The sequence below is a fragment of the Cetorhinus maximus genome, chromosome 18 (genome assembly GCF_964194155.1).
Source record: "Cetorhinus maximus chromosome 18, sCetMax3.hap1.1, whole genome shotgun sequence".
Taxonomy (NCBI): domain Eukaryota; kingdom Metazoa; phylum Chordata; class Chondrichthyes; order Lamniformes; family Cetorhinidae; genus Cetorhinus; species Cetorhinus maximus.
In genome coordinates, this window is record NC_135896.1 from 11952005 (window position 1) to 11977419 (window position 25415).

General features: G+C 43.0%; 1 protein-coding gene across 3 annotated transcripts in view; it reads right to left on the reverse strand.

Annotated features, from left to right (window-relative positions):
* Positions 1-25415, reverse strand: part of ak7b (adenylate kinase 7b) — a 61168-nt gene that overhangs the window by 33949 nt on the left and 1804 nt on the right. For 2 of the 3 annotated variants that reach the window (XM_078563320.1, XM_078563319.1), the window contains exons 2-7: positions 22258-22437; positions 19239-19347; positions 14130-14224; positions 11741-11851; positions 8834-8917; positions 1028-1116 (exon numbers count right to left, since the gene is read on the reverse strand). In XM_078563320.1, the coding sequence (XP_078419446.1) occupies positions 1028-1116; positions 8834-8917; positions 11741-11851; positions 14130-14224; positions 19239-19347; positions 22258-22437 (668 nt within the window). Of the gene's footprint in view, positions 1-1027; positions 1117-8833; positions 8918-11740; positions 11852-14129; positions 14225-19238; positions 19348-22257; positions 22438-25415 lie in introns of those variants that run through there. The other variant, XM_078563321.1, reaches the window with a different exon arrangement.

Below are 25415 nucleotides of genomic sequence, written 5' to 3' on the forward strand. Positions count from 1 at the left end.
ACTGTCAGGGTTCACACTGAATAACTGAAATGAGTGCCAGCCGTGGCTCAGTTGGTCCTCTGTCAGGAGGTTGCAGGTTGAAGTCCCACTCTAGGACTTGAGCACAAAAAACAAGCCTAATCCTCCAGTGCAGTACTGCATGGAGTTGCTGCACTATTTGAGTTGCTGTCTTTCATGAGACATTAAACTGAGGCCCCATCTACCCTCTCAGGTAAACACAAAAAAATCCCATGGGACTATTTCAAAGAAAAGTAGGGGAGTTATCCCTGGTATCCTGGCCAATATTTATCCCCCAGTCAACATCACAAAAAAAGATTTTCAGGTTATTATCATCACACTGCTGTTTGACATTACAGCAGTGACTACACTTTAAAAGTATTTCATTAGTTGTAAAGTACTTTGAGATGTCTGGTGTTCATGAAAGGTGCTATGTAAATGCAAGTCTTTATTTTTCTTTATGAACAGCACTTGAACAAAACGCAGGAAGTCATCCTATACTCATGATACTGTGGCCCAGCAAGAGGTCAATACATTCTGCAGAAAAGAAGAGAAAATGATCAAATCTACTCCTCCTTCCATTTCAAGCAGCTATTTCAAGGGTTTACTATATGATGGAATAATAAGGGAAAGCACAAGCAAGCCATGCAATAAACTGGGCTAACTTCAATTACTGCCACATGAGGAACCAACCTCTATTGTTTAATCACATCTTTAAAATGTTAATGAAAATTACATGTTTTAAGAAACATAAAGTGTAGTTTTCACTCAGGTTGAGGACGGCATAGAATAAGTCACAGCCAGTCCCTCAGAGATCCAACTAACTTAAAAGACAGGTGAAGAACCAACAGGGGTACAAGACTGTCCAGTTATGATGGTAATGACAGAATTGCTGTATGCAACAGAATTATGTACTTGGGACAGTTGACTAAACTGTACTCCTTATATTAAATTAAGCAAGGAGTACAGCACCGCTGATATCCTTGACTTTAAAGTAAAGTTCTTCTCTTTGCTTTTGTTCTATACTTACGAAGCTAAGTCTTGGACATGAATGGTTGGAACAATATTTTTTCCCTCTCCAAAGCATGATATTGCTGGTTTCAGCCCAAGCCAGGCCTCCTAAATGCAGAAACAAATATTCACATGAGGTCAGAATTGCCTATACTGGCATAATGTTTGAAGTATGCAAACCTCATGAGACTAATACCACAGCATTAAACACAACAATCACACATAAGGTCATCAGTACTAGCAGTCCAAGGCAACATCCATTTTTGACACATCTATTGGAACAAAGTTGTGAAATGACATAATCATTTTGGGCAAACATCATATAATGCAGTCCTGGTCACAATAAAATCAGATGAATTTCAGTAACAGCAATATATATATTTAGATAGCACTTTTCACATAATAAAATGCCCCAAGGTGCATCGCAAGAGCATTATAAAATAAAATTAAGATACTGAGCCACATCAGGCAATTTTAAGCAGATGGCCAAAAGCTTGGTCAGAGGTAGTTTTTAAGGAGCATCTTCAAGGAAGAAAGAGAGGTAGAACGGCAGAGGAGTTTAGGGTGTTTATTGCAGAGCTCAGGCGCTAGGCAGCTGAAGGCATGGCCAGCAATGGTGAAATCAAGGATGCTCATGAGGCCAGAATGAGATGAGCACAGTAATATCAGGGGGTTTTAGGAATGGAGGAGATTACAGAGGCAGAGAGCGGCGAGATCATGGGGGCTTTGAAAATAAGGATCAGACTGTTAAAACCAAGACAATACTTGACTGGGAGCCAGAGTAGTTCAGCGAGCACAGGGATCCCAGGGGTGGGACCTGGTCGAGCAAAGACATGGGCAGTAGAGTTTTGGATGACCTCAGGTTTATGGAGGGTAGAATATGGAAGACCAGCCAGGAGCGTGTTGGAATCGCCAAATCTAGACATAACAAAGGCATGAATGAGGGTTCCAACATCAGATGACCTTTCTTCAGATACCTGCAAATTTTATGCTTCTTTTCAATAAAGTAAAACAACCAACTAAGGGGAGGTGGTAGCATAGTGGTAATGTCACTGGACTAGTAATCCAGAAGTCCAGACTAAAGATTTCAAGTCCCACCATAGCAGCTGGTAGAATTAAAAGCTAGTCTAAAGGCCATTGTCAATTATCATCTGGTTGACTAATGCCCTTCAGGGTAGGAAATCTGCTGTTGGGTCTGGCATGGATGTGAATCCAGACCCACAGAAATGTGGTTGACTCTTAAATTCCCTTTGAAATGGCCGAGCAAGCCACTCAGTTGCATCAAACCGCTACAAAGGGTGGAATCATCCCAGAACTGCACTAAGCGTGGTAATGGGCATGAAAAAAATTGTTTTACCTGCCGGCCGCAATGGCGGGTTTTCACACCATATCGTCCGCTTCCTACCTCATTAGTTATGCGGCCACAGGAAACACGCCATCTCGTTGCGGGTGGCCTGCGATTTGTCCACCATGGCGTTACCTTGCCAATTCCTCACGCTGGGCGCCATATTTAAACTGCAGCTGTGTGCACACTTCTCAATGCTTACAGCCCAGGACTGCTCCAGTGAAGACATAGCTCTAAAAGCCAAGAAGAGTTCAGCGACCCGTCACTGGAGTGCCTTTTGGAGGCCTGCTGTGATGTCCTCCACCCCTGCACTGGCTGCAGGAGTTCCAGCAATCTCACCACTCTGGCTTAGGAGACGGTGGCAGTGGTGGTCAGTGCTAACGCTGCAAAGAAGAGGTGGCCATCCAGTGCAGAAAGAGGTTGAATGATCTCATCCATGCTGCGCAGATCAACATGTGCCCCCACACACACCTTGGGATACCCCTCTTTCCCAGTACAGCCCATGTCCTGCAGCCTCTACCCATGCCTGAGGCCACTTCTGCCACTTCACTAAGCAAGCCCTAGCCCTGCAGCCACTGAAAAGCCACCCCCACCTTATGGCTGGTCTGGTGGGTAGAGGCCTGGCCGTGAGCCCCCCCTAAAAGTGATGTGGTGCTGCTTGCGAAGCCTGGCACTGATGACCACAAGTGCCCGAAGCAAGGTAGGCAAACAAAACTCGGTCTTGAGTGAAGTGCAAGTTGCTAGGTGCACGTCTCTATGTCAGTTGTGAAACATGTCGTCATGATGTACCCGTATGATCCAGCATGGGAGGATGATTCCAGCGAGCAGGGATTATATGAGATGCTAAAGCATTGAAATTAGGTTTCCGATTTGCGGCAGTGGGAGATGTGGCCCGCCATTGGCCAATGAAGTGGACGATCGCAAACTGGTTTCACAATGGCGTAAAACCGATTTTTGGTCTTCTCACCACATTGTCCGCTCACGCCCACCATGACACCCACTACCAATGGGACCAGATGATTCCGCTCAAAGTCTAAAAGGAATGAAACCGGATGGACCACCCGGCATTGACCTAGGCAACACCACACCCAGCCTGTCATCCCTGCAAGGTCCTCCTTACGAACATCTGGGAGCTTGTGCCAAAATTGGGAGAGCTGTCTCACAGACCAGTCAAGCAACATAGTCATACTTACAGAATCTTACCTTACAGACAATGTCCCAGCCACCACCATCACCAGAGGTGGCGCACAGTGGCCTACAGTCAGGAGGGAGTTACCCTGGGAGTCCTTAACATTGACTCCAGACCCCATGAAGTCTCATGGCATCGGGTCAAACATGGACAAGGAAACCTCCTGCTAGTTACCACCTACAGTGACCCCTCAGCTGATGAATCAGTGCTCCTCCATGTTGACCACCACTTGAAGGAAGCACTGAGGGGGCACAAAATGTACTCTGGGTGGGGACTTCAATATCCATCACCATGAGTGCCTCAGTAGCACCACTACTGACAGAGCTGGCCGAGTCCTGAAGGACATAGTTGGTACATGGGATCTTTGGCAGGTGGCGAGGGAACTAAAAGGGAAAAACCTACTTCACCTCATCCTCACCAATCTACCTGTTGCAGATGCATCTGTCCATGACAGTATAGGTAGGAGTGACCATAGCACAGTCCTTGTGGAGATCCACTCCCGTTGAGGATGTCCTCCATTGTGTTGTGTGGCAATCAACTTAAAATTAAGCATCCATGAGGAGCTGTGGACCATCAGCAGCAGAATAATACTCAATCACAATCTGTAACCCCAAGGCCCGGCATATTCCCCACTCTACCATTACCATCAAGCCGGGGGGATCAACCCTGGTTCAATGAAGAAAGCAGGAAGGCATGCCAGGAGCAGCACCTGGCACACCTAAAAATGAGGTGTCAACCCGGTGAAGCTATAGCACATGCCGAACAGTGGAAGCAGCATGCAATAGACAGGGCTAAGCAATCCCGCAACCAACGGATCAGATCTAAGCTCTGCAGTCCTGCCACATCCAGTCGTGAATGGTGGTGGGCAATTAAACAACTCACTGGAGGAGAAGGCTCCACAAATATCCTCATCCTAAATGATGGGGGAGCTCAGCACATCAGTGCAAAAGACGAAGCTGAAGCATTTGCAGCCATCTTCAGCCAGAAGTGCCGAGTAAATGATCCATCTCGGCCTCCTCCTGAGGTCCCGGCATCACAGGTGCCAGTCTTCAGCCAATTCAATTCACTCCACGTGATATCAAGAAACGGCTGAAGGCACTGGATACTGCAAAGCCTATGGGCACTGTCAACACTCTGGGAATAGTACTGAAAACTTGTGCTCCAGAACTTGCTATGCCCTAGTCAAGCTGTTCCGGTACAGCTACGACACTGGCACCTACCCAGCAATGTGGAAAATTGCCAAGGTATGCCCTGTCCACAAAAAGCAGGACAATCCAACCCGACTAATTACCGCCCCATCAGTCTATCCATGATCATTAGTAAAGCTATGGAGAGTGTCGTCAACAGTGCTATCAAGTAACACTTACTCAGCATTAACCTGCTCACTGACACTCAGCTTGGGTTCCACCAGTGCCATTCAGTTCCTGACCTCGTTACAGCCCTGGTCCAAACATGGACAAAAGAACTGAACTCAAGAAATTAGGTGAGAGTGTCAGCCCTTGACATCAAGGCAGCATTTAACCGAGGTAACAAGGAGCCCTAGCAAAACTGAAGTCAATGGGAATCAGGGAGAAAACTCTCTGCTGGTTTGAATCAAACCTAGCACAAAGGAAAATAGTTGTGGTCATTGGAGCTCAATCATCTCAGTCCCAGGACATCGCTGCAGGAGTTCCTCAGGGTAGTGTCCTCAGCCCACCCATCTTCAGCTGTTTCATCAATGACCTTCCCTCCATCACAAGTCGGAAGTGGCGATGTTCACACATGATTGCACAATGTTCAGCCCCATTCGGAGCTCCACAGATACTGAAGTAGTCTGTGTCCATATACATCAAGACCTGGACAATATTCAGGCTTGGGCTTGTAAGTGGCAAGTAACATTCATGCCACACAAGTGCCAGGCAATGCCCACCTCCAACAAGAGAGAATTTAACCATCTCCCCTTGAAATTCAATGGCATTACCATTGTTGAATACCCCACTATCAACATCCTGGGGGTTACCATTGACTAGAAACTGAACCGGACTAGCCATATAAATACTGTGGCCACAAGAGCAGATCAGAGGCTGGGAATTCTGCAGTGAGTAACTCACCTCCTGACTCCCCAAAGCCTGACTGCCATCTACAAGGGATAAGTCCAGAGTGTGATGGAATGCTCTCCACTTGCCTGGATGAGTGCAACTCCAACAACTCTCAAGCTCAGCACCATCCAGGACACCGTCCAGTACAGAGATGTGAAAAAAAAAATTCTCTGAGAGACTTTGGAATTCTCTTCCTCAAAAGGTGGTGAAGGCACTGTCCTTGAATATCTTTAAGGCAGAGGTAGATAGATTCTTGATAAGCGGCGGTGGGGTGGGGGGTGGTAGTAGTGGTGAAAGGTTATCGGTGATAGACAGGAATATGAGGTTAAAATCAGATTAGCCATGATCTTATTGAATGACAGAGCAGGCTTGAGGGGCCAAGTGTCCTACTCCTGCTCTTAATTCATATTCTGTGTAGGACCACACAGCCCACTTGATTGGCATCCCATCCACCACAATAAACATTCTCACCCCCCATCACCGATGCACAGTGGCAGTAGTGTGTACCATCTACAAGGTGCACTGCAGCAACTCCCCAAGGCTCCTTCAACAGCATCTTCCAAACCCACAATCTCTACCACCTAGAAGGTCAAGGGCAGCAGATGCATGGGAACATCACCACCTGCAAGTTCCCCTCCAAGTCAGGCACCACCCTGACTTGGAACTATAATGTAATTCTTTCACTGTTGCTTGGTCAAAATCTTAGAACTCCCTTCCTAAAAGCTATGTGCATGTTCCTACAATACATGGGCTGTAGCGGTTCAAGAAGGCAGCACACCACCACCTTCTCAAGGGCAATTAGGGATGGCAATAAATGCTGGCCTAGCCAGAGATGCCCACATCCAATGAACAAATGAAAAAAAAAATCAGAATGTTATTTTTTATTCTTTCACAGAATGTGGGCATTGCTAGTTAGGCCAGCATTTGTTGCCCATCCCTAATTTCCCTTGAGAAGTGGGTGCTGAGCTGCATTCTTGAACCCCTGCGGACCATGCGGTGTAGGTACAAGTACAGTGTTGTTAGGGAGGGAGTTCCAGGATTTAGACGCAGCAACAGTGAAGGAATGGCAATATAGTTCCAAGCCAGGTATGTGGCTTGGAGGTGGTGGCATTCCCATGCATCTGCTGTCCTTGTCCTTCTAGGTGGGAGAGGTCAAGGGTTTGGAAGATGTTGTCAAAGGAGCCTTGATGAGTTGCTGCAGTGCATCTTGTAGATTGTACACACTGCTGCCACTGTGTGTTGGTGGTCGAGAGTGAATTTTTTTTAAGGAGCTGGTTGGGGTGCCAATCAAGCGGGCTGCTTTGTCCTGGATGCTGTCGAGCTTTTTGGGTGCTGTTGGAGCTGCACTCATTCAGGCAAGTGTAGAATATTCCATCACACTCTTGACTTATGCCTTGTAGATGGTGGACAGACTTTGGGGAATCAGGAGGTGAGCCACTCATCGCAGGATTCCCAGCCTCTAAACTGCTCTTGGAGTCACATTATTCCCATGCAACCGCAGAAGGTGCAGCACCTGCCCCTTTACTTCCCCCCTCCTCACCATCCAAGGGCCCAAACACTCCTTTCAAGTGAAGCAGCACTTCACTTGCACTTCCCTCAATTTAGTCTACTGCATTTGCTGCTCCCAATGCGGTCTCCTCTACATTGGCGAGACCAAACGCAGACTGGGTGACCGCTTTGTGGAACACCTTCGGTCTGTCCACAAGAATGACCCAGACCTCCCTGTCGCTTGCTATTTCAACACACCACCCTGCTCTCATGCCCACATGTCCGTCCTTGGCCTGCTGCAATGTTCCAGTGAAGCTTAACGCAAACTGGAGGAACAGCACCTCATCTTCCGACTAGGCACTTTACAGCCTTCCGGACTTAATATTGAGTTCAACAACCTCAGATCATGAATTCTCTCCTCCATCCCCACCCCCTTTCCAATTCCCCTTTTTCCAATCATTTATAATTTTTTAAAAACATTTTTCTTTTCCCACCTATTTTTAAATTTATTTCGATCTATTGTTTTATCTCCACCTTTTAGCCCATTCTGATCCCTTCCCCCCACCCCACCCCAACTAGGGCCATCTGCCACTTGCTTGACCTGCTTGCTACCCTTAATGTCCCCATTAGCACATTCCTTAGATAATATCACCACCGTCAACACCCCTTTGTATTTTTGTCTATGACATCCTTGGCAATCTCTTTGCCTCCACCTATCACTGGCCCTCTATCCAGCTCTACCTGTCCCACCCCCCTCTACCAGCTTATATTTCACCTCATTTCTCTATTTCCTTAGTTCTGATGAAGAGTCATACGGACTCGAAAAGTCAACTGTGTTCCTCTCCGCAGATGCTGTCAGACCTGCTGAGTTTTTCCAGCTATTTTTATTTTTGTTTTTGTCACAGTATTTATATGCTTGGTCTAGTTCAGTTTCTGGTCAATGGTAACTCCCAGGACAGTGTTGGATTCAGTGATGGTAATGGCATTGAATGTCAAGGGGTGATGGTTGGATTCTCTCTTGTTGGATATGGTCATTGCCTGGCACTTGTGTGGTACGAATGTTACTTGCCACTTATCAGTCCAAGCTTGAATGTTGTCTAGGTCTTGCTGCATATGGAAATGGACTGCTTCAGTATCTGAGGAGTTGCGAATAGGACTGAACACTGTGCAATCATCAGCAGCCATCCTCACTTCTGACCTAATGATGGAGGGAAGGTCACTGATGAAGCAGCAGAAGATGGTTGGGCCTTGGACACTACCCTGAAGAGCTCCTGCAGTGATGTCCTGGAACTGAGATGATTGACCTCCAACAACTACAACCATCTCCCTTTGTGCTAGGTATGACTCCTAAAGGAGGGTTTTCCCCCTGATTCCCAATGACTTCAGTTTTGCTAGGGATCCTCGATTCCTCACTCAGTCAAATGCTGCCTTGATATCGAGGGAAGTCACTGTCACCTCACCTCTTGAATTCAACTCTTTTGTCCATGTTTAGACCAGGCTGTAATGAGGTCAGGAACTGAGTGGTCCTGGCAGAACCCAAAATGAGTGCCAGTGAACAGGTCAGGTTATGGCTGTGAAAGTGCTGTTTGATAGCACTGTCGAGGACACCTTCCATATATTACAGTACATACACAAAAGAACTGATGCTATGGGTCAAGTTATAATTTCTGTATACTCAACACCTTCGCAAAATGGTGATAAACATAATCTTCACATATTCTTTACCTTGAAAAAGTAGTGAAATGCACTTTCTTCCATTCCATAAACAAGTCCAGAAGCAATAACGTATGTGGCAAACTTGCGCTTCTTCTAAAAACAACAGATGCAAAGTATTTTCCTCACAAATAAATTGATTGATCAATGCAGCATTAATAGATGTAAATCATGCAACATGCATATAAAATAGACCATTCCAATCATTGACCATTTAATTTATTCATTTCTCTTAGCTGAAAAAACAAAGTAGTAACAAATACTAAACGAACTTCAAAACTGTTACAGTCTGCATCAAGATCTACTTAAAAATATAGTGTAACAATGAGTCATACTGAGCATTTTTTGATAGTCCTCACACTGTTGTTGACACTCAAGCTCCATTTTCATGCTATCATCTGTGGTTAGGCTCTGTCCTCGTGCTATCATCAGTCGCCGATCCCTGTCCTCACCTGTCAGCATGTATTCTTCCATCCTCATCCATTCACTGTTCTCACATTGCTGTCAACACACATGTACTCTCCCTGTGATTTCTCAATGCTGCAGGTAAGGGCCTGACCTTCACTTGGCACCAGAGTTGCTAAGTTCAGTTACTAACCATATGGGGAACTCCCATGCACAGACCTTGCCCTACAATCACCCCTTCACTCCTCCCCCTGGAAGAGTTATATTTGTTTGTCCACATATACATTCATAGAAACATAGAAAATAGGAGCAGGAGTAGGCCATTTGGCCCTTCAAGCCTGCTCCGTCATTCATTATGATCATGGCTGATCATCCAACTCAATAGCCTGCTCCCGCTTTTTCCCCATATCTTTTGATCCCTTTCGCCCCAAGAGTTATATCTAACTCCTTCTTGAACACATACAATATTTTGGCCTCAACTACTTTCTGCGGTAGCGAATTCCACAGGCTCACCACTCTCTGGGTGAAGAAATTTCTCCTCATCTCAGTACTAAATGATCTACCCCATATCCTCAGACTGTGACCTGTGGTTCTGGACTCCCCCACCATCGGGGACATCCTTCCTGCATCTACCCTGTCTAGTCCTGTTAGAATTTTATAGGTTTCTATGAGATCCCCCCTCATTCTTCTGAACTCTAGCAAATATTATCCTAACCAACTCAATCTCTCCTCATATGTCAGTCCCGCCATCCCAGAAATCAGTCGGGTAAACCTTCGATGCACTCCCTCTATAGCAAGAACATCCTTCCTCAGATAAGGAGACCAAAACTGCACACAATATTCCAGGTGTGGTCTCACCAAGGCCCTGTATAATTGCAGCAAGACATCCCTGCTCCTGTACTCGAATCCTCTCGCTATGAAGGCCAACATATTATTTGCCTTCTTTACCGCCTGCTGCACCTGCATGCTTACCTACAGCAACTGGTGTACGAGGACACCCAGGTCTTGTTGCACATTCCCCTCTCTCAGTTTATAGCCATTCAGATAATAATCTGCCTTCCTGTTTTTGCCACCAAAGTGGATAACCTTACACTTATCCACATTATACTGCATCTGTCATGCATTTGCCCACTCACCCAGCTTGTCCAAATTACACTGAAGCATCTCTGCATTCTCCTCACAGCTCACCCTCCCACCCAGCTTTGTGTCATCTGCAAATTTGGAGATATTACATTTAGTTCCCTCATCTAAATCATTGATATATATTGTGAATAACTGGGGTCCCAGCACCGATCCCTGCGGTACCCCACTAGTCACTGCCTGCCATTCGGAAAAAGACCCATTTAATCCTACTCTTTGTTTCCTGTCTGCCAACCAGTTTTCTATCCATCTCAATCCACTACCCCCAATCCCATGCGCTTTAATTTTACATGATAATCTCTTATGTGGGACTTTGTCGAAAGCCTTCTGAAAGTCCAACTAAACCATATCCACTGGCTCCCCCTCATCAACTCTACTAGTTACGTCCTCGAAAAATTCCAGTAGATTTGTCAAGCATGATTTCCCTTTTGTAAATTATTCATTAAATTATATTTACATGATCCACCTAAAAAGATCCATTTCTTCACTTAATGTTCTTACTGGTTACATTAAACATGTAGGAAGTGGAGTAGGCCACTCAGCCCATTGTGCCATTTGATTAGATCATAGCTGAACTTCACTTACCTGCCTTGGCTCTGAAACCATTAACACCCTTACTTAATAAAAATCCACTAATCTCAGTTTTTAAGATTTCCATTGACCCTAGTCTCAATTACTTATAAGGGGAGAGAAAATTGGCATTGTGGATCAACTGGCCATTACCAAAACTGCCTTATTTTTATGTTGGAAATGAAGGTTAGTTGTGTGCTCAGGGAGCAAATTGATAATCTATCCTGTAAAAAAAACTATTGTATGGCATTGCATGAATAATTAAGTCATTCTTAATGTATTTCACATTTGCTAGACAAGAAAATGCTGTTGAAATGTAAAACCATGCATTAAATGCAACACCAATACTTTCTTAAACATGAATTAATGCAATTTTCCCCCTTATGTCCTCTGACAATAACATTTCTCAAATCTGATTAAAAATTGGGAATTAGTTGAAGTGCAACTTGTTTGAGTCATGCATGGCTTGATGCCTGTAATTAAATAGGATATTTATAGTCTTGGAGATTCATCCAAAAATAAGGAAATGAACACCCAAAACACCAAGATAAAATATACTTTATATGGAGTCTACAGCACAGAAAAAAGCCATTTAGGTGAACTAGCTTCTCCTTAAATGTATATATCCTATTTATCTCAAATACTCCAATGTTGCACGTTCCACATTCTTGGCATCTTTTGGCTAAAGAAGCTGCTCCTGAATTCTCTATTGACTTTAACACTGATGTACCACATCAAACCATTACAGCTGCACACAGGAAAATTACTTCTCTAAAATTCAAACCATCTTCTGTGATTACATACAGTTTTTCCAAGTTTGGTAACCAGTTTCTCAAGGCTGAGGTGATCCTTAAAATTTGGATGAGCCTTTCTTCTACGATAGTCATCTTCTGTTAAGGGAGCCTCTGGATCCTCCTGCAAAAAGAAATTAGCAGTCAACTTTATTTTCATGTGAATAAAACACATTAAAATAGCAGAAGCAAATTTTAAAAATATATTACCTTATGGTTTAATGTAGAATACATGTAATAATGGATAGACTATATAGCAGCAATTAAGGCATTAAGACTTTAGTCTCCTAATTTCCCCTCTCGTGAAGGTGCCAACTCATGCCACGCATGGCTCCAATGGTGCAGCAGCTCTCTATTACCTCGCCCAACGACTGCCTCTGCATTGGGTCAGCTTGTCAACTGTTAGTGGCTGAATCCAATCCTGTCCTCAGCAGAGTCTGGAGGTTTCCATTCTATTCTGCCTCGTTTATGGACATAAATCTGAAGCCAATTGCAAAAGGAGAGAAGTGGTGGATTCCCAAAGGAGGGTAGGACAGGAGACTTGATGGTATCATTAAGGCACAGGAATAGCTGAGTAACCATGACATTAGACACTTTCTTGGAAGAACCCCAATCACATTTTGTCCCACTTTCAGTGGTAGTGCATTAAAGAAAGCACCCGGAGATCGACGTACAGCACAGTCTCAATTGGTTGTATCTGCAAAGATGTCATCAACCAAACCTGCAGCACTGTTGCATCTACCCTCCAAAAGCTGCAGGAAACTATTTTCACAGGGTCCATGCAAAAAACAAACAAGTCTAGAGCAATGTTCCTGCTAAGCTGTACACGTGCAGAGCCAATTGGAAGGTACTGCGCAAAACTTATTCTGTGTTAAATATTGCAAATGCTTGGCAGTCAAGCAAATGTAAAGGGTACTGCACATTGTAAAAACTGGCTGCACAAAATGATAAATTTTAAAGGGAATATTGGTGCAGAACTATACCATCTGCTGCTCAGACATCTGCAGCAATCAAGCAGCACAGTAGCTGTCAGCTGAAGCATCAAAGTTGTCTTCGCCTCCTTATGGAATGGTGCCCTGGAGTTACAAAGAGAGCCACCCTCTGTGCAACCATCTAATGCAGCACTATTTCTACTTCAGAAGTCATCAAACCATCATTGGTTTGCTGTCGTGACTTTGGGTTAACTTTTTCTTCAGGTTTGCTGGTACTTCCTATTCCCCTCACCTTTGAGAGCTTTGGCAAAGGCTTCTCATGTGTTGAGGTACTTTCTGGACTTTTCCAAAGCATTTCAGAAATGCCAAATCCTTTGTATGGCCTCCAACCTTTAAAATTCCACCAATGCACATTCTGTGCTTCCCGCACCCATACAAATCTGCGTCAGGAGCTAAATACTGTAAATAAGGTGCAAACTTGGGAACTTGCATTTGGATATGTCTGAAACCTTCTTCTCGTCATTCAGATTTAAACTATGTGCATATCAGAAAACCTAGGCCTAGGTGTCAACACAAGTGCATTTTCCAGTTCTAGATGGCTATCAGTAACCGGAATACTGCTGGCATTTTCCTTTCCCTGTTTCAGGGGCACTAAAAGTGTAAATGCAGCAACCCTATTGCCAAGCTGTTGACACCAGTTAACTTGGCAAAGGTTCTCAAACTGGCTCAGTTCATTTATTCTCTTTATAAGAGCAATTTAGATCGATAGATTAGAGGACCGACTGCGCACATGCTCAGCAAACACAGTGACTGATGGGAGTTGAAGATGGCGACGCCCATCTAAAACTATAATTTGGATTTTAAGCTAATTTTTATGCAGGAATAATAAATGTAACATCAGTACATTTATTGAAAAACAACTTACACTTTGTAAATCCTGTAATTGTGCATAGCTTAACCTCAGGAGAGATGGTGGTGTAGTGGTAATATCACTGGCCTAATAATCCAGAGGCCTATGCTAATAGTCTGGGAATATAGGATCAAATCCCACCACAACAACTGCTGGAATTTAAATTCATAATAGTCTCTCTGGTGACTATCATCAATTGTCATAAAAACCCATCTGGTTCACTAATGTCCTTCAGGAAAATAAATCTACTATCCTTATCCAGTCTGGCCTACATTTGACTCCAGACCTACAGCAATGTGGTTGACTCTTAACTGTCCCCTGAAATGGTCTAGCAAGCCACTTCGTTCAAGGGCAATTAGGGATGGGCCTTGCCAAGGATAACAATAATCAACATATCCACAAATGTTTTAACAGGTACAGGCTAACTCACAAACTGCCCATGATCATGGAGTTTTGAGTTCTGAAGATCAGCTCTGTCTGCAATAAAACTCAACTTCACAACAGGCTGATTTTTCTAATGATTAAATGGCAAATGTCAAAACATTTTGAATTTTTCTTACAGGATCAGCGGGTTTGGTGAGTGTCCATGTCATTATTGTTGACAACAGAATGAATATCTTTGGGCCCTCAAAATTTTCCATCTCTGAATGTAGCGCTGCAAGTAGAAAAGGAGACAAAAAATAAATATTAGCCTTTAGCATTCTTTCATTATTTACTTATCTGGTCCTGAATAAGCCAAGGAAATGTATGTTTATACAGAAAAGTATTTTTTAATATATTTGCATGCCTCTGAGTTTCAGAGGTGATTCATAACTTGGTGAGCTCTCTCCTGTGCCATACTTCATTAGTTTGAATGCTGGATGCTCCAGTAGGCTCATCATGTTTGTCGCTGCTTGGGAAATGGGGTCAGGCTGCAGTTGGCAGCAATATTCAACTGCTCTTCATATACAAAATGTCCAACTAGTTATAATGAACTTTATATAGATTACATAAATATTACAGCACAGAAACAGGCCAGTCAGCCAAACTGGTCTATACCAGTGTTCTGCTCCACACAAGCCTCCTTCATCCAACTCTATCAGTATATCCTTCTATTCCTTTCTTCATCATATGCTTCCCCTTAAATACATCCCTGCTATTTGCCTCAACTACTCCTTATTGTAGCAAGTTCCACATTCGAACCACTCTGGGTAAAGAAGTTTCTCCGGAATTCCTCATTGGATTTATTAAATATCTTATTTTTATGATCCCTGACACAAGTCAAAAGAAAGGCGAGTGGAGAACAGAGGACAAGGAGCAAAGGAGGGGAGGGAGGAGTTGATGAGAAGAGCAGAGGGGAGGAAAGAAGAGGAATGGAGGGTAGGAGAAAAGAGGGGAGAAGAGAAGGGAATGGAAGAGGAGGAAGGTTGGGGGGGAAGGGAGCAAGGGGCTGGGAGGAAATAGTAAAGGGGGAGACTGAAGATGAGGTGCAAAGATTTTCAGAGGAGATGGAGTAGAGGTGTGTCAAGGGATGGGAGGAGAAAGATAGAGGAATGGGAGGAAAGAAAAAGAGAGAAGAATGAGAGGGGACAGAGTGGGGAAGAAAGGGAAGAGGAAGGCCACAACCAAACAGGAAAGGTCATTTTATCTCTGAGGTTGTTCAATTTGCTATGCATCCTGTGTTTCTTACATTTCTTTTAAAAATAAATATTTATTTCCCTGCTTTGTTGATTCATAAATGAGTTACTATTGTTTCTTCCAGATGATCCTACAATCATTAAGTCACGTAATGTTATGCTCATAGCACCACCTAAAAGTGGAATGTTGAGACAACAACAATAATTTGCATTTACGTAGCATCTTTGATGTAATAAAGAACCTCAAGATGCTTCAGAAACATTATCAAACAAAATATACCAAGTCATGCAAGGAAGTATTGGGACTGATGACCTAAAGCTCAAAGAGGTAGGCTTTAAGGAGTGTCTTAAAGGAAGAAAGGGAGGTAGAGAGGCAGGGAGGTTTAGGGTGCGAATTCCAGAGTTTAGGATCTAGACAGTTGAAGTCACTGACATCAAAGATGGAGTGATTAAAATTGGGAATGGTCAAGAAATCATAATTAGAGGAGCACAGATACCTTGGTGTGTTGTGTAGCTGGAGGAGATTGCATAGATAGGGAGGGGTGAGGGCCCTGAAGGGATTTGAAAACAAGGATGGGAATATTAAAATCAAGGTGTTGTTTAACCAGGATCCAATGTAGATCAATGAACAGTGTAGGGGTGATGGGTGAACAGCATTTAGAGCCCATTAGGACACGCACAGCAAAGTTTTGGATGACATCAAGTTTACAGAGGGGAGAATGTGGGAGGCCATCCAGCAGTGCATTAGAAAGCTCAACTTTTTAAATACTTAATGTATATCATAAGCATCTTGAACTTAAACTCAATAAGATCCCTAGATACCCTAAAATGTCATATTAAACTACAATAAAAAGGGTAGATTTTTCTATCACGTTCATTCAATTTACAGACTGATCAGAAAACTAGCCAGAGATCAATTATATTGAATAATTTCCCAAATCATGCCTCTACAGAAAATGACTAAGCAGCAGGTAACAGGAAATGTCCACCTGAAATAGTGGCTGGGATTTTCCGTGCCCGCCAGCGTCGGGCATGTTCAGTGGCGTGAGCGGACAATATGGCATGATCAGTTTCATGACGGCGTGAAACTAGTTTGTGATTGTCTGCTCAGCCAGCCAATGACGGGCCGCGTCTCCTGCCATTGGATGTCAGGAACCTCATTGTAATACATCAGCATATCATCATAAGGCCAGCAGGCTGGACTCAGCAGCCCCCTGCCCGCTAGATTGTCCGCCTTCGTCGGCCGGAAAACACGCCAACGTGTTTCACAACAGCACATAAGCAACGTGCACTTGGCGAGCTGCACTTCACTCGGGACTTCAAGGTTTGTTTGCCTACCTCGATTTGATCAACACTCGCAATCATCAGCGCCAGGCTTCACAGACAGCACCACATCATTTTTAGTGGGGCTCACGGATCTCTACCTACCAAACCAACCAAATGTGTGTGGCTTTACAATGGCTGCAGGGCAAGGTCTTGCTTGGGAAAGAGGGAGAAGTGGCATCAGGCAAGAGAAGAGGCTGCAGGACAAGAGCTGTACTGGGGACGGAGGATATCCCAGGGTGTCAGTGGGGGCACATGTTGATCTGTGCAAGTGGCCTCAAGATGGTGAGGGCTGAGGAGGCAGTCTCCAGAGGACATGTGAGGGTATGTGTGTGAGAATAGGTGGTGATGTCCCTTGAGCTGGCAGTGAGTGAGATGCCAGTGAATGTGTGATGGGCTTAATTGTGTGAGTTTAGTAATGAGATGGTTGCCATACCCTGGCTGCACGGATGAGATCATTCATTCTCTCTTTGCATTGGATAGCCAACCTCTTCTGTGCAGCATTGGCACTGACCACCACTGCCACCACTTGCCACGCTGGATTGGTGAAGCTACTGCCCGTCCTGCAGCCAGAGCGGGGGTAGAGGACATCACGGCGGCCTCCAGGGTGTCCAAATGGTACTTCAGTGATGCGTCACTAAACCTGGGGGCTGCAGTCTTTTTGCCTTTTGTGGACATCTTTCCTGCAGTAGTCGTGGGCTGGAAGCACTGAGATGTGTGTGTGCACTGGACTTTAAACATGGTGCCTGGCGTGCTGAAGTGGCGAGGTGATGGAGTGATGGACAAATAAGAGCCCGCCTGCCATGGAAACGGCTTGTTTCCCAGTAATGCATAAGTTATGAGGCGGGTTTGAGATGATACGGTGTGAAAACCAATCTTCACAGCCGCGGGTAAAACATCGTTTTAGCCGGCCGCTACTGCACTTAGTGCAAATCTGGGACGATTCCGCCCAGTGTTAGTTACACTTAAATAATAAAACATTCTGAAGAATTACCACAATTCTAGCAAATAAAATAGCATTTAAAAATAATTTTTATATGAGACTAAGCCAGACTGTTCGCAATCTTGGCGTCATGTTTGACCCTGAGATGAGCTTTTGATCACATAACTGCGCCATCATTAAGATCACCTATTTCTAACTCCCTAACATCGCCCAGCCTATGAGGTTGGGTGCATGGTGAGGCAAATCCTCTTCACTCTTACTCCATGTAGTGCAAACTCCACTTTGCAGTTATAAAAAACTGATTGGGTGCCGGCAGACTGAAACACAGCCTCACCCCTCCCCATCTCTGTAACCTCCTCCAAGATCTCTTTTGTCAGCTTTTGTCAAAGATTGGAAATGGATTGAGAAGCAAGGATTTTGGGCCTCCAATTCTGCCGCTTCTTTATTAATTGCCTGCATCTCTTTAAATTTCAGACACTGCAGCTTGCCTTCCACCCATGTTCAATTTTGCATCTGGAGCTACGCATAATGGTGTAAATGAGATGGGCAAGGAAAATTGTGTGGAATTGAGCTTCACTTTGACTGACTTTGTATCTGTTTCTAAGCACATCACCTTGTATCAGAAAATCTACCCTTGGTGATTAAATACCATATTTATTAACATACTGTGCGCCATGAATGAGGTCAGTAGTCTGGGTACTAAACATAATTGCCATGTCAATGATATACCTACTCCAGCATGGACTGGTTTGGCTGAATGGCATGTTTCTGTGATGAATATCCTATGTAATCCTAGTCACACCTAGGAAGCACCTCACTCCATCTTCCGAATATGTAATGCTCAGTGGCAGGAATAGTGGCCTTTAAAGCTAGCTTCCATCTGACAAAAACCCTTGTTAATAAAAGTTTCTCCAACAGCTGATAGCTGGGTGGCAGAAGATAAAAGGTCATGTTTTCAACTTCAAACAAGCTGCATGGGAAGAAGAGACAATAGGAAGAAAAAAGCGAGAACAGGGAGCACAGGTCGAATGTTTTACAGTTTTATTTTTATGCAAATATGTTTATGTTGGTATATTTTCTGTAAGTTAGTTAATATTCTAGTATTAAAGCCATTGTTTCCCTGAACTTGCCGACATGGTAAGGATAAATAATAGAATTGTTTTTTGATTATACGATGCACAATAGCACACTTAGACCAATAAAAATGCCAAATTAAAATTGTTTAGTTTTAAGCTCCCACCTCATTAAAAATTTAAAGGACTAAGTGCAGGCTTCTATCATTGCTAATTCAAGTGGAATGCAAGTTACCCTAGATACTGATAAAGGCATTGGCACGCATACAGACCACAAATAAAGTGGAGCCACACTGAAGATCAGAACAAGCGATTAGTCACACTATAACCTAAACACCATGATAGTGTGTATTTTATCAGAGCCCTTTACAGATTAAATCCCACTGACAAGAGATAAGTTGCATATCTCAACATTACCATTGTCTATTTGTGTGTCTCAGCTTTCTAAGGAGAGGATAACTCAGCATGGGCTCTGCTCTATATTAGTGGGTGAAAGTACAAGGTCTCCTTTACAGTTTTAATGACATTCAGCACACCACTTCTTTAACAAATGAAATATTTGCATCTTCACTGACAGGTAATTAAGGCAAGGATTTTTAATTTGATCTTGATCATTTAGGGAACTAACCAGGTGAAAGAAATTGATCAGATGATACATAATTATTGTTGAAAAAGCAAAAGGAAAAGTAGGAAAAGGAAATGGTAAATAAGAACCTGAAACAGCCCAAGCGGCTTCATCAATTTGCTCTGTTGATTCTGTGATGTTATAGATAATGATGTCGCAGTCCAGAAGATATTCCAATAGGTGCTCCCGTGTATTAAACTGAAATAAGATGTGAAAAATAAAGAAAACTACCTTTTTACAGATGTTTCATTAAATGATTTCCAGATATTTATATAATTTTACCTTTTTAATAAAGATTTCCCAAAAAATGTGTAAGATGGCAACTTTCAAATCCCTGTTTATAATTTGTGTCTAAACTCTAAAGAGAACGGCAGTGCATATTGGCAGTTGGTTTTTGCAATACTTCGAGCATATCAAAGTCAAACTGTTCCAATGGAGATTTAAAGCTTTTGTTTACTTTGACATGTTATATTATTAACTTTCAATTCAATTTTCTTCCCTCTTCTCTTGCTAAGCCTCTCTAGTATCACTCCCAAATGGCTATTTTTCATGTGTGGCTGGAGATAGTGATTTTCAGCAGACTGTTTGACTGTGGAGGGCATCGGAGTTAAGCTCAGTCTTAAGACTCATTCAATACCAATGCATACAGACTCTCCAGCAGGGGGTCACTAGAATAGAAACCAAGATCGGGATCCCTGGTTGGATTTCCCCCTTTCTAGCTCAGAGGCATGAATGCCAATTATGGCAAGTGGGACCAGCTAACTGAGTGCAGACCCAATATTGAACCTGAAATAAAAACACTAGGGGCAGGGCTTTTAGTTCAGTGGGCGCACGCTATCAGCGAGCCTGGGAGCAGCCGGGGAACAGACCGCCAACCGCGATCGGCCCCTGACCTCAATTTCACGCTGGCTGGCCAGTTAACGGCCAGCCAGCATGAAAAGCATGCTGAAATGCTCAGCGCTGCCAGGGTGGAGGCAAGAGGAGGGTGGGCACTGATGTAAGCACGGGCGCAGGGGAGCGTGGAATGAAAGCTCCCTGAAGGCAGACAGCTGCCTCAGGGAGCTGAGGAATTTAAAAGCAATGAATAAAGGTTTTGAGATGCAGGAAAAAATGTCCACATATTAGAATCAGTCACCTGAAAAAATAGATGATGAAAATTATGTCCAAACTTTTTTTTAAATTAATAACGGAAACCTCATCCTGCCCTTGGATGAGGTTTTATCAAAAAGGCAAAGTTCGCCTGGCAAATTCGCCCATCCGCCAACCGTAAGGTTGGACGGACCACAAAAAGTCTGACTGAATTGGAGCTTTAATGGGCTTAATTGCCCTCTTAGTTGTCGTCCGGTGTGCTTCCAACTTTCGCGCACACCTGCCAACCAAAATATCGCGTGAGTATGGGATGACATCAGGACATTCTCCTGATGTCATCACGCGCTAATTTACACTTGAGCGGATTGGGCTCATGCCCACATGCCTAGCTAAAAATTCTACCCTAGGAAAAGAAAAATGAAAAGAAAAAGAAAATGCTGGAAATACTCAGCAGGTCTGGCAGCATCTGTGAAGAAAGAAACAGAGTTAATGTCTCAGGTCGATGACGTTTCAACAGAACTGGGAAAAGTTAGAGATGTAACAGGCTTAAAGTGAGTACAGAGATAGGGAAAGGCGGGAGGGTGCAAAGAGAACAAAAGGTAAGGTATGAGGTGGTTGCCAGGAGAGATTAAATGAGAAAAGGCTCAAGGCAAAAGGCAGTGTTAGTAGGACAAGTAAAGAAACAAGATGTGGGTCTAGAGGAGGTGTGAATGGCATAATCATGCCATTCAAGAACAAAATAAGGGGCAAAAACGAAAAAAAAAACAAAACTAGCAAAGAAAAAGGAAACAAAATGGGGACAGAGGTTGAACCTGAAACCTGATTTACAAAACTTTGTACCATACCATCAATTTTATAGATTTTATTTCACTGTTGCTCCAGTAATATTTAAAAACACTATTACTTAATGGGAACAGCTAATTTGACAATTTATGTGATAAAAGAAAAACTGGAAATGTGAAATAAAGCTGAAAGTTGATGGTAATGCATAGTGGGTTTATTAATATCTAAAAAAGAAAGGCAGATTAAGGTTTCAGGTGCGATCTTTCATCAGAACTGGCACAGTTAACAACAATAATGTGCTGCCTTTAAAGCAGCAAAATCTCCCAAACTCCTTCAGAGGTTCAGGTCAAACCTCCCAATGCAAGAGTTGTGATGGAATTAAGGAAGGTAGATAAGATATTGTTGAGGAGATAGGTTTCAAGAAGCTTTTTGAAACTGGGGGTATATGAAGGTCTCTCACTTTTGGCGAGGCTTCCAGAGCATTGGAGGGAAATGGTTCTGCCACCAATGGTAGATCAGGGGAGGACAGGATGCAAACAGAAACATTTATTGAAGACAATGAAGATTCTAAGGTTGACATGTTGAGGGATGGAGAGCTAATGAAGGTTGGTAAGAAAAGGGGTAACATTCCAGGTAACAGAGTTCTGGATGTTGGAGTTTATATAGGCTAAAAGTGGGGGCGTCAATGAAGAAGCCATTAGAAAAGTAAGGCTGGGGAAACCCCTCTTACACAATTGATGAGAATAGTTCTAAGAAAGTAAAGAGAGGAGGGGAATACAGCAGCATGTAGTACAGACAAGACAAAGATAGGAAAGACAAAAGAGTGCTTTTGTATGGAAACAGCAGTATGTGAATGACACCTATTGGGAGGATCCACGCTGAAAATGGGGTAAGACAGTTAAACTCTGTAGTTGCTGCAGTGAACATTGAGACCAGATGTCTTCTTCAGCCTCACTGTGGCAGTTCTGATGAAGGTTACACTTGAAACCTTCACCCAAGGTTCCTTTCAGATTCTGTTTGGCCTGTTGTACATGTGCAGCATTTTTCCATTTCCCTTTGTGCAATGAGGCTTTGACAATCAACTTTGCTACGTACCAAGCAGTAGTGACCTGATAAGGAACCGGGAACATACAGACTTATCTTTGCCTAATTGTAAAAGCTCCAGTCCTGTTAGTAAATTTAAAAATAATAGTCTTAGGAATATTTTTGCTTCAAAAGGTGAATTTGAGAACTTACAGAGAAGATTTCAAAAGCAAAATCAGGCTTCCTGGCATCAGGATTACTCAATGTTCCCACCACCTGGTACGTCCCTTTGACGATTTGAAAACTTTTGATTGTTTCAGCCTCTTCCTCAACAAGTTCTTCATCTTCTTTTGGTTCCTCCAGCGATGCTCCAACCACACAGCTAGATAGGTGCTGGAAATGAATCAGGTATCAGAATTCAACCTTTGAGTTCACAGAACCATAGAATAGTACAGCACAGAAGGAGTCATTCAATTCATCAAGTCTATGATGGCTCACCTGAGGTGCAATCCAGTTGGTTCCATTCCCCGTGCTCTCCCCTATACCCCTGCAATTTTTTTCTCTTTCATGTATTTATCCAATTCTCTTTTGAAAGTTACTATTGAATCTGTATCCACCACTCTTATCAGGCAGTGCATTCCGAATCCTAATCACTTGTTCTGTAAAAAAGCTTTCCTTCATGACAAATTTGGTTCTTTTTCAAATCATCTTAAACCTGTGCCCTCTGGTTATCAACTCTTTAGCCATTGGAAATAGTTTATCTTTTTACTTACTCTATCTAAACCCTTCATAATCTTAAACACCTCTATCAACTCTCCTCTTAGCTTTTCCTCTGCTCTAAGGGGACCAACCCCAGCTTCTCCAGCCTATGCATGTAACTGTAATTCCTCTTACCTGGAACCATTCTAGTATCTTCTCTAAAGTTATCATGTCCTTCTTAAAGTGTGGTGCCCAGAATTGGACACAATACTCCAGCTGAAGCCAAACTAGTATTGTATAGCTTAGCATAAGAATCAGAGTTACAAATACATAATTACATAAATTATATAAGAGCTACAAATCAAAATCTGCTGATGGAACCTACATCATATTACAAAGAGATTGAGTGTTTTTGTACAGTTCTGCAACAGCATTATTAACTTTCAGTACTGTCAATTTTAGCAGAGGTCAGTTTGGTCAAGGTGTCATGATGGAAGCATATAAAAGAGGAATTTCCGTACTCTGAAAACTAAGGCAGTGTATCTTACCACAGCCAATGAGAACCTTAACAAAACTTTGGCAGTAAACTAATGGCATCAGATTGTCCACCTGTTATACGGCCTGCCCAATTTTTGGCTGCTCTGATACTGCCTGCTTTATATGCTCTTCAATGCATTCGCTCCTTGCTTTGATTAAATTAATTTTTTCTGGACTCAGAAGCTATCTTGCCGAACTGTGTGCCTTCTACTTATGTGCCTGAAACTACTCATCAGGAGTTTAATCACTTGCTTTCATGATGTAATCAAGTTAAGTTGAAACCAGCCCCTATTTTCTAAACACAGTCTAAAGATGGTTTATCAAATGTTTTTTTGATGTGTTTTGCTGTGTTCATTCATGAAAATGCAATGTAGGAACAAGTTCATAAAATGGCGGAGGCACACTGTATTAAGGGAAGATGAATTTCACAAATCATAAGCTAAATACAGATAACGAGCACCATTCATCCCATCTCAGTTCGTCCATCAAGAAAGACAGTACAAACTCCTCAACACAGCATCCAAGTGTTTCTCAAATTGATTCCAACCATGTTTCCATCACTGTCCTACACTCTGTATTGACTAACCATTATCTGAAAACTTCTAGACATCAGCCCTAAGTTTGTCTTTGAACCTGCATTACTCATAGGTTTAGGTTAAATTATTGTTCTGATCCATCTTTTCTATATTCTACACATTACCTCTCAATTGCCACCCTTACACAGTGAAAATCTTTCATTTTCTCCAGTCTTATCACCCAGTAATCCTAGAATCATGATAAGAACATAAGAAATAGAAGCAGGGGTAGGCTATTTGGCCCCTCAAACCTGTTTCATCATTCAATACGATCATGGTTCAGATCTTGACCTATTCTCCACTTTCCAGCCTGTTCTCTATATCTCTTGACTCTCTCGAAGTTCAAAGATCTGTCTACTTCAGCCTTGATTTACCCAGCCTCCGCTGCTCTCTGGGGTAGAGAATTCCAAAGATTAACAATCCTCTGAGAGAAAAAATTCCAACTCCCCATCATTTTCATCTACGCTCGACAGGGAATCAGTGGATTTGGCTTTTTGCTTTGCCTTCACCTTTTCATCTCATTGCACCTATAACTCAAGTCCCCCATCTGTTCTTCTGATTGTTGGACTTACAGATAAAACTTGATAATATTTCCAAATACATGAAGCTCCTCCCTATGCAGGGAACCACACTGATAATTACTGATAAGACTAGCTTGATCAGTAAGAAGAAAACGAGTATACACCTTTGCAGTCACCGTGTTAGGTACTCCGTCAGTGATCTAATGATCTTTGCGTTACCCTTCCTGGGCATTGAGTGTTGTGTCCGGTTTGCCAAATCACATTAAAGTGGTAGTTCAGAAAAGAGCCGTCTCTATTTCCCAGTTCCAGAGAGCCATAAATTGCGACCAGGGAAATTCATAAGGAGCAGCAATCAAATGAAGAAAACCAAACCTGCAGAGTGAGAGATGTTCAAGGAATAACTTGATCAGTTCAGTTGAAATGCAGTGGGAACCAACATTAGGAAGGATGTCATGGTCTTAGAGAGGATGAAGAGATTTAGAACGATACCAGCGATGTGGGACTTCAATTACATGGGAATATTAGAGAAACTGGAGTCATTCTCCTTAAAGCAGAGAAGTTTGAGGGGAGAATATTTTAATAGAGCAAATAAGGAAAAGCTGTTTCAAGGGGCAGAAAGATTGACAACCAAAGGGCACAGAGTTAAGGTGATTGGCCAAAGAACAGAATGCAAGATATTATGCTCCATGAGGGAAACATCCTCTTAGCATCCACTCTGTCAAGCTCCCTCAGAATATGTTTCAATAAGGTCACCTCTCATTCTTCTAAGCTCCAATGAGTAAAGGCCCTACCTGCTGCATCTTTCCTCATTAGACAGCCCCTTCATTCCAGGAATCTTCTCTGATGCATATGAGACTGCATAAGAAGGAGGCTATTTGGCCCTTTGTGCTGGTGCCAGCTCTTTGAAAGAGCTATCCAATCAGTCCCAATTCCTTGCCCTTTACCCCATTGCCCTTGAAGTATTTAAATAAAATTTATTTTTGAAAGCTATTATTGATTCTGCTTCCACCACCATTTCAGGCAGTGCATTCTAGAACAT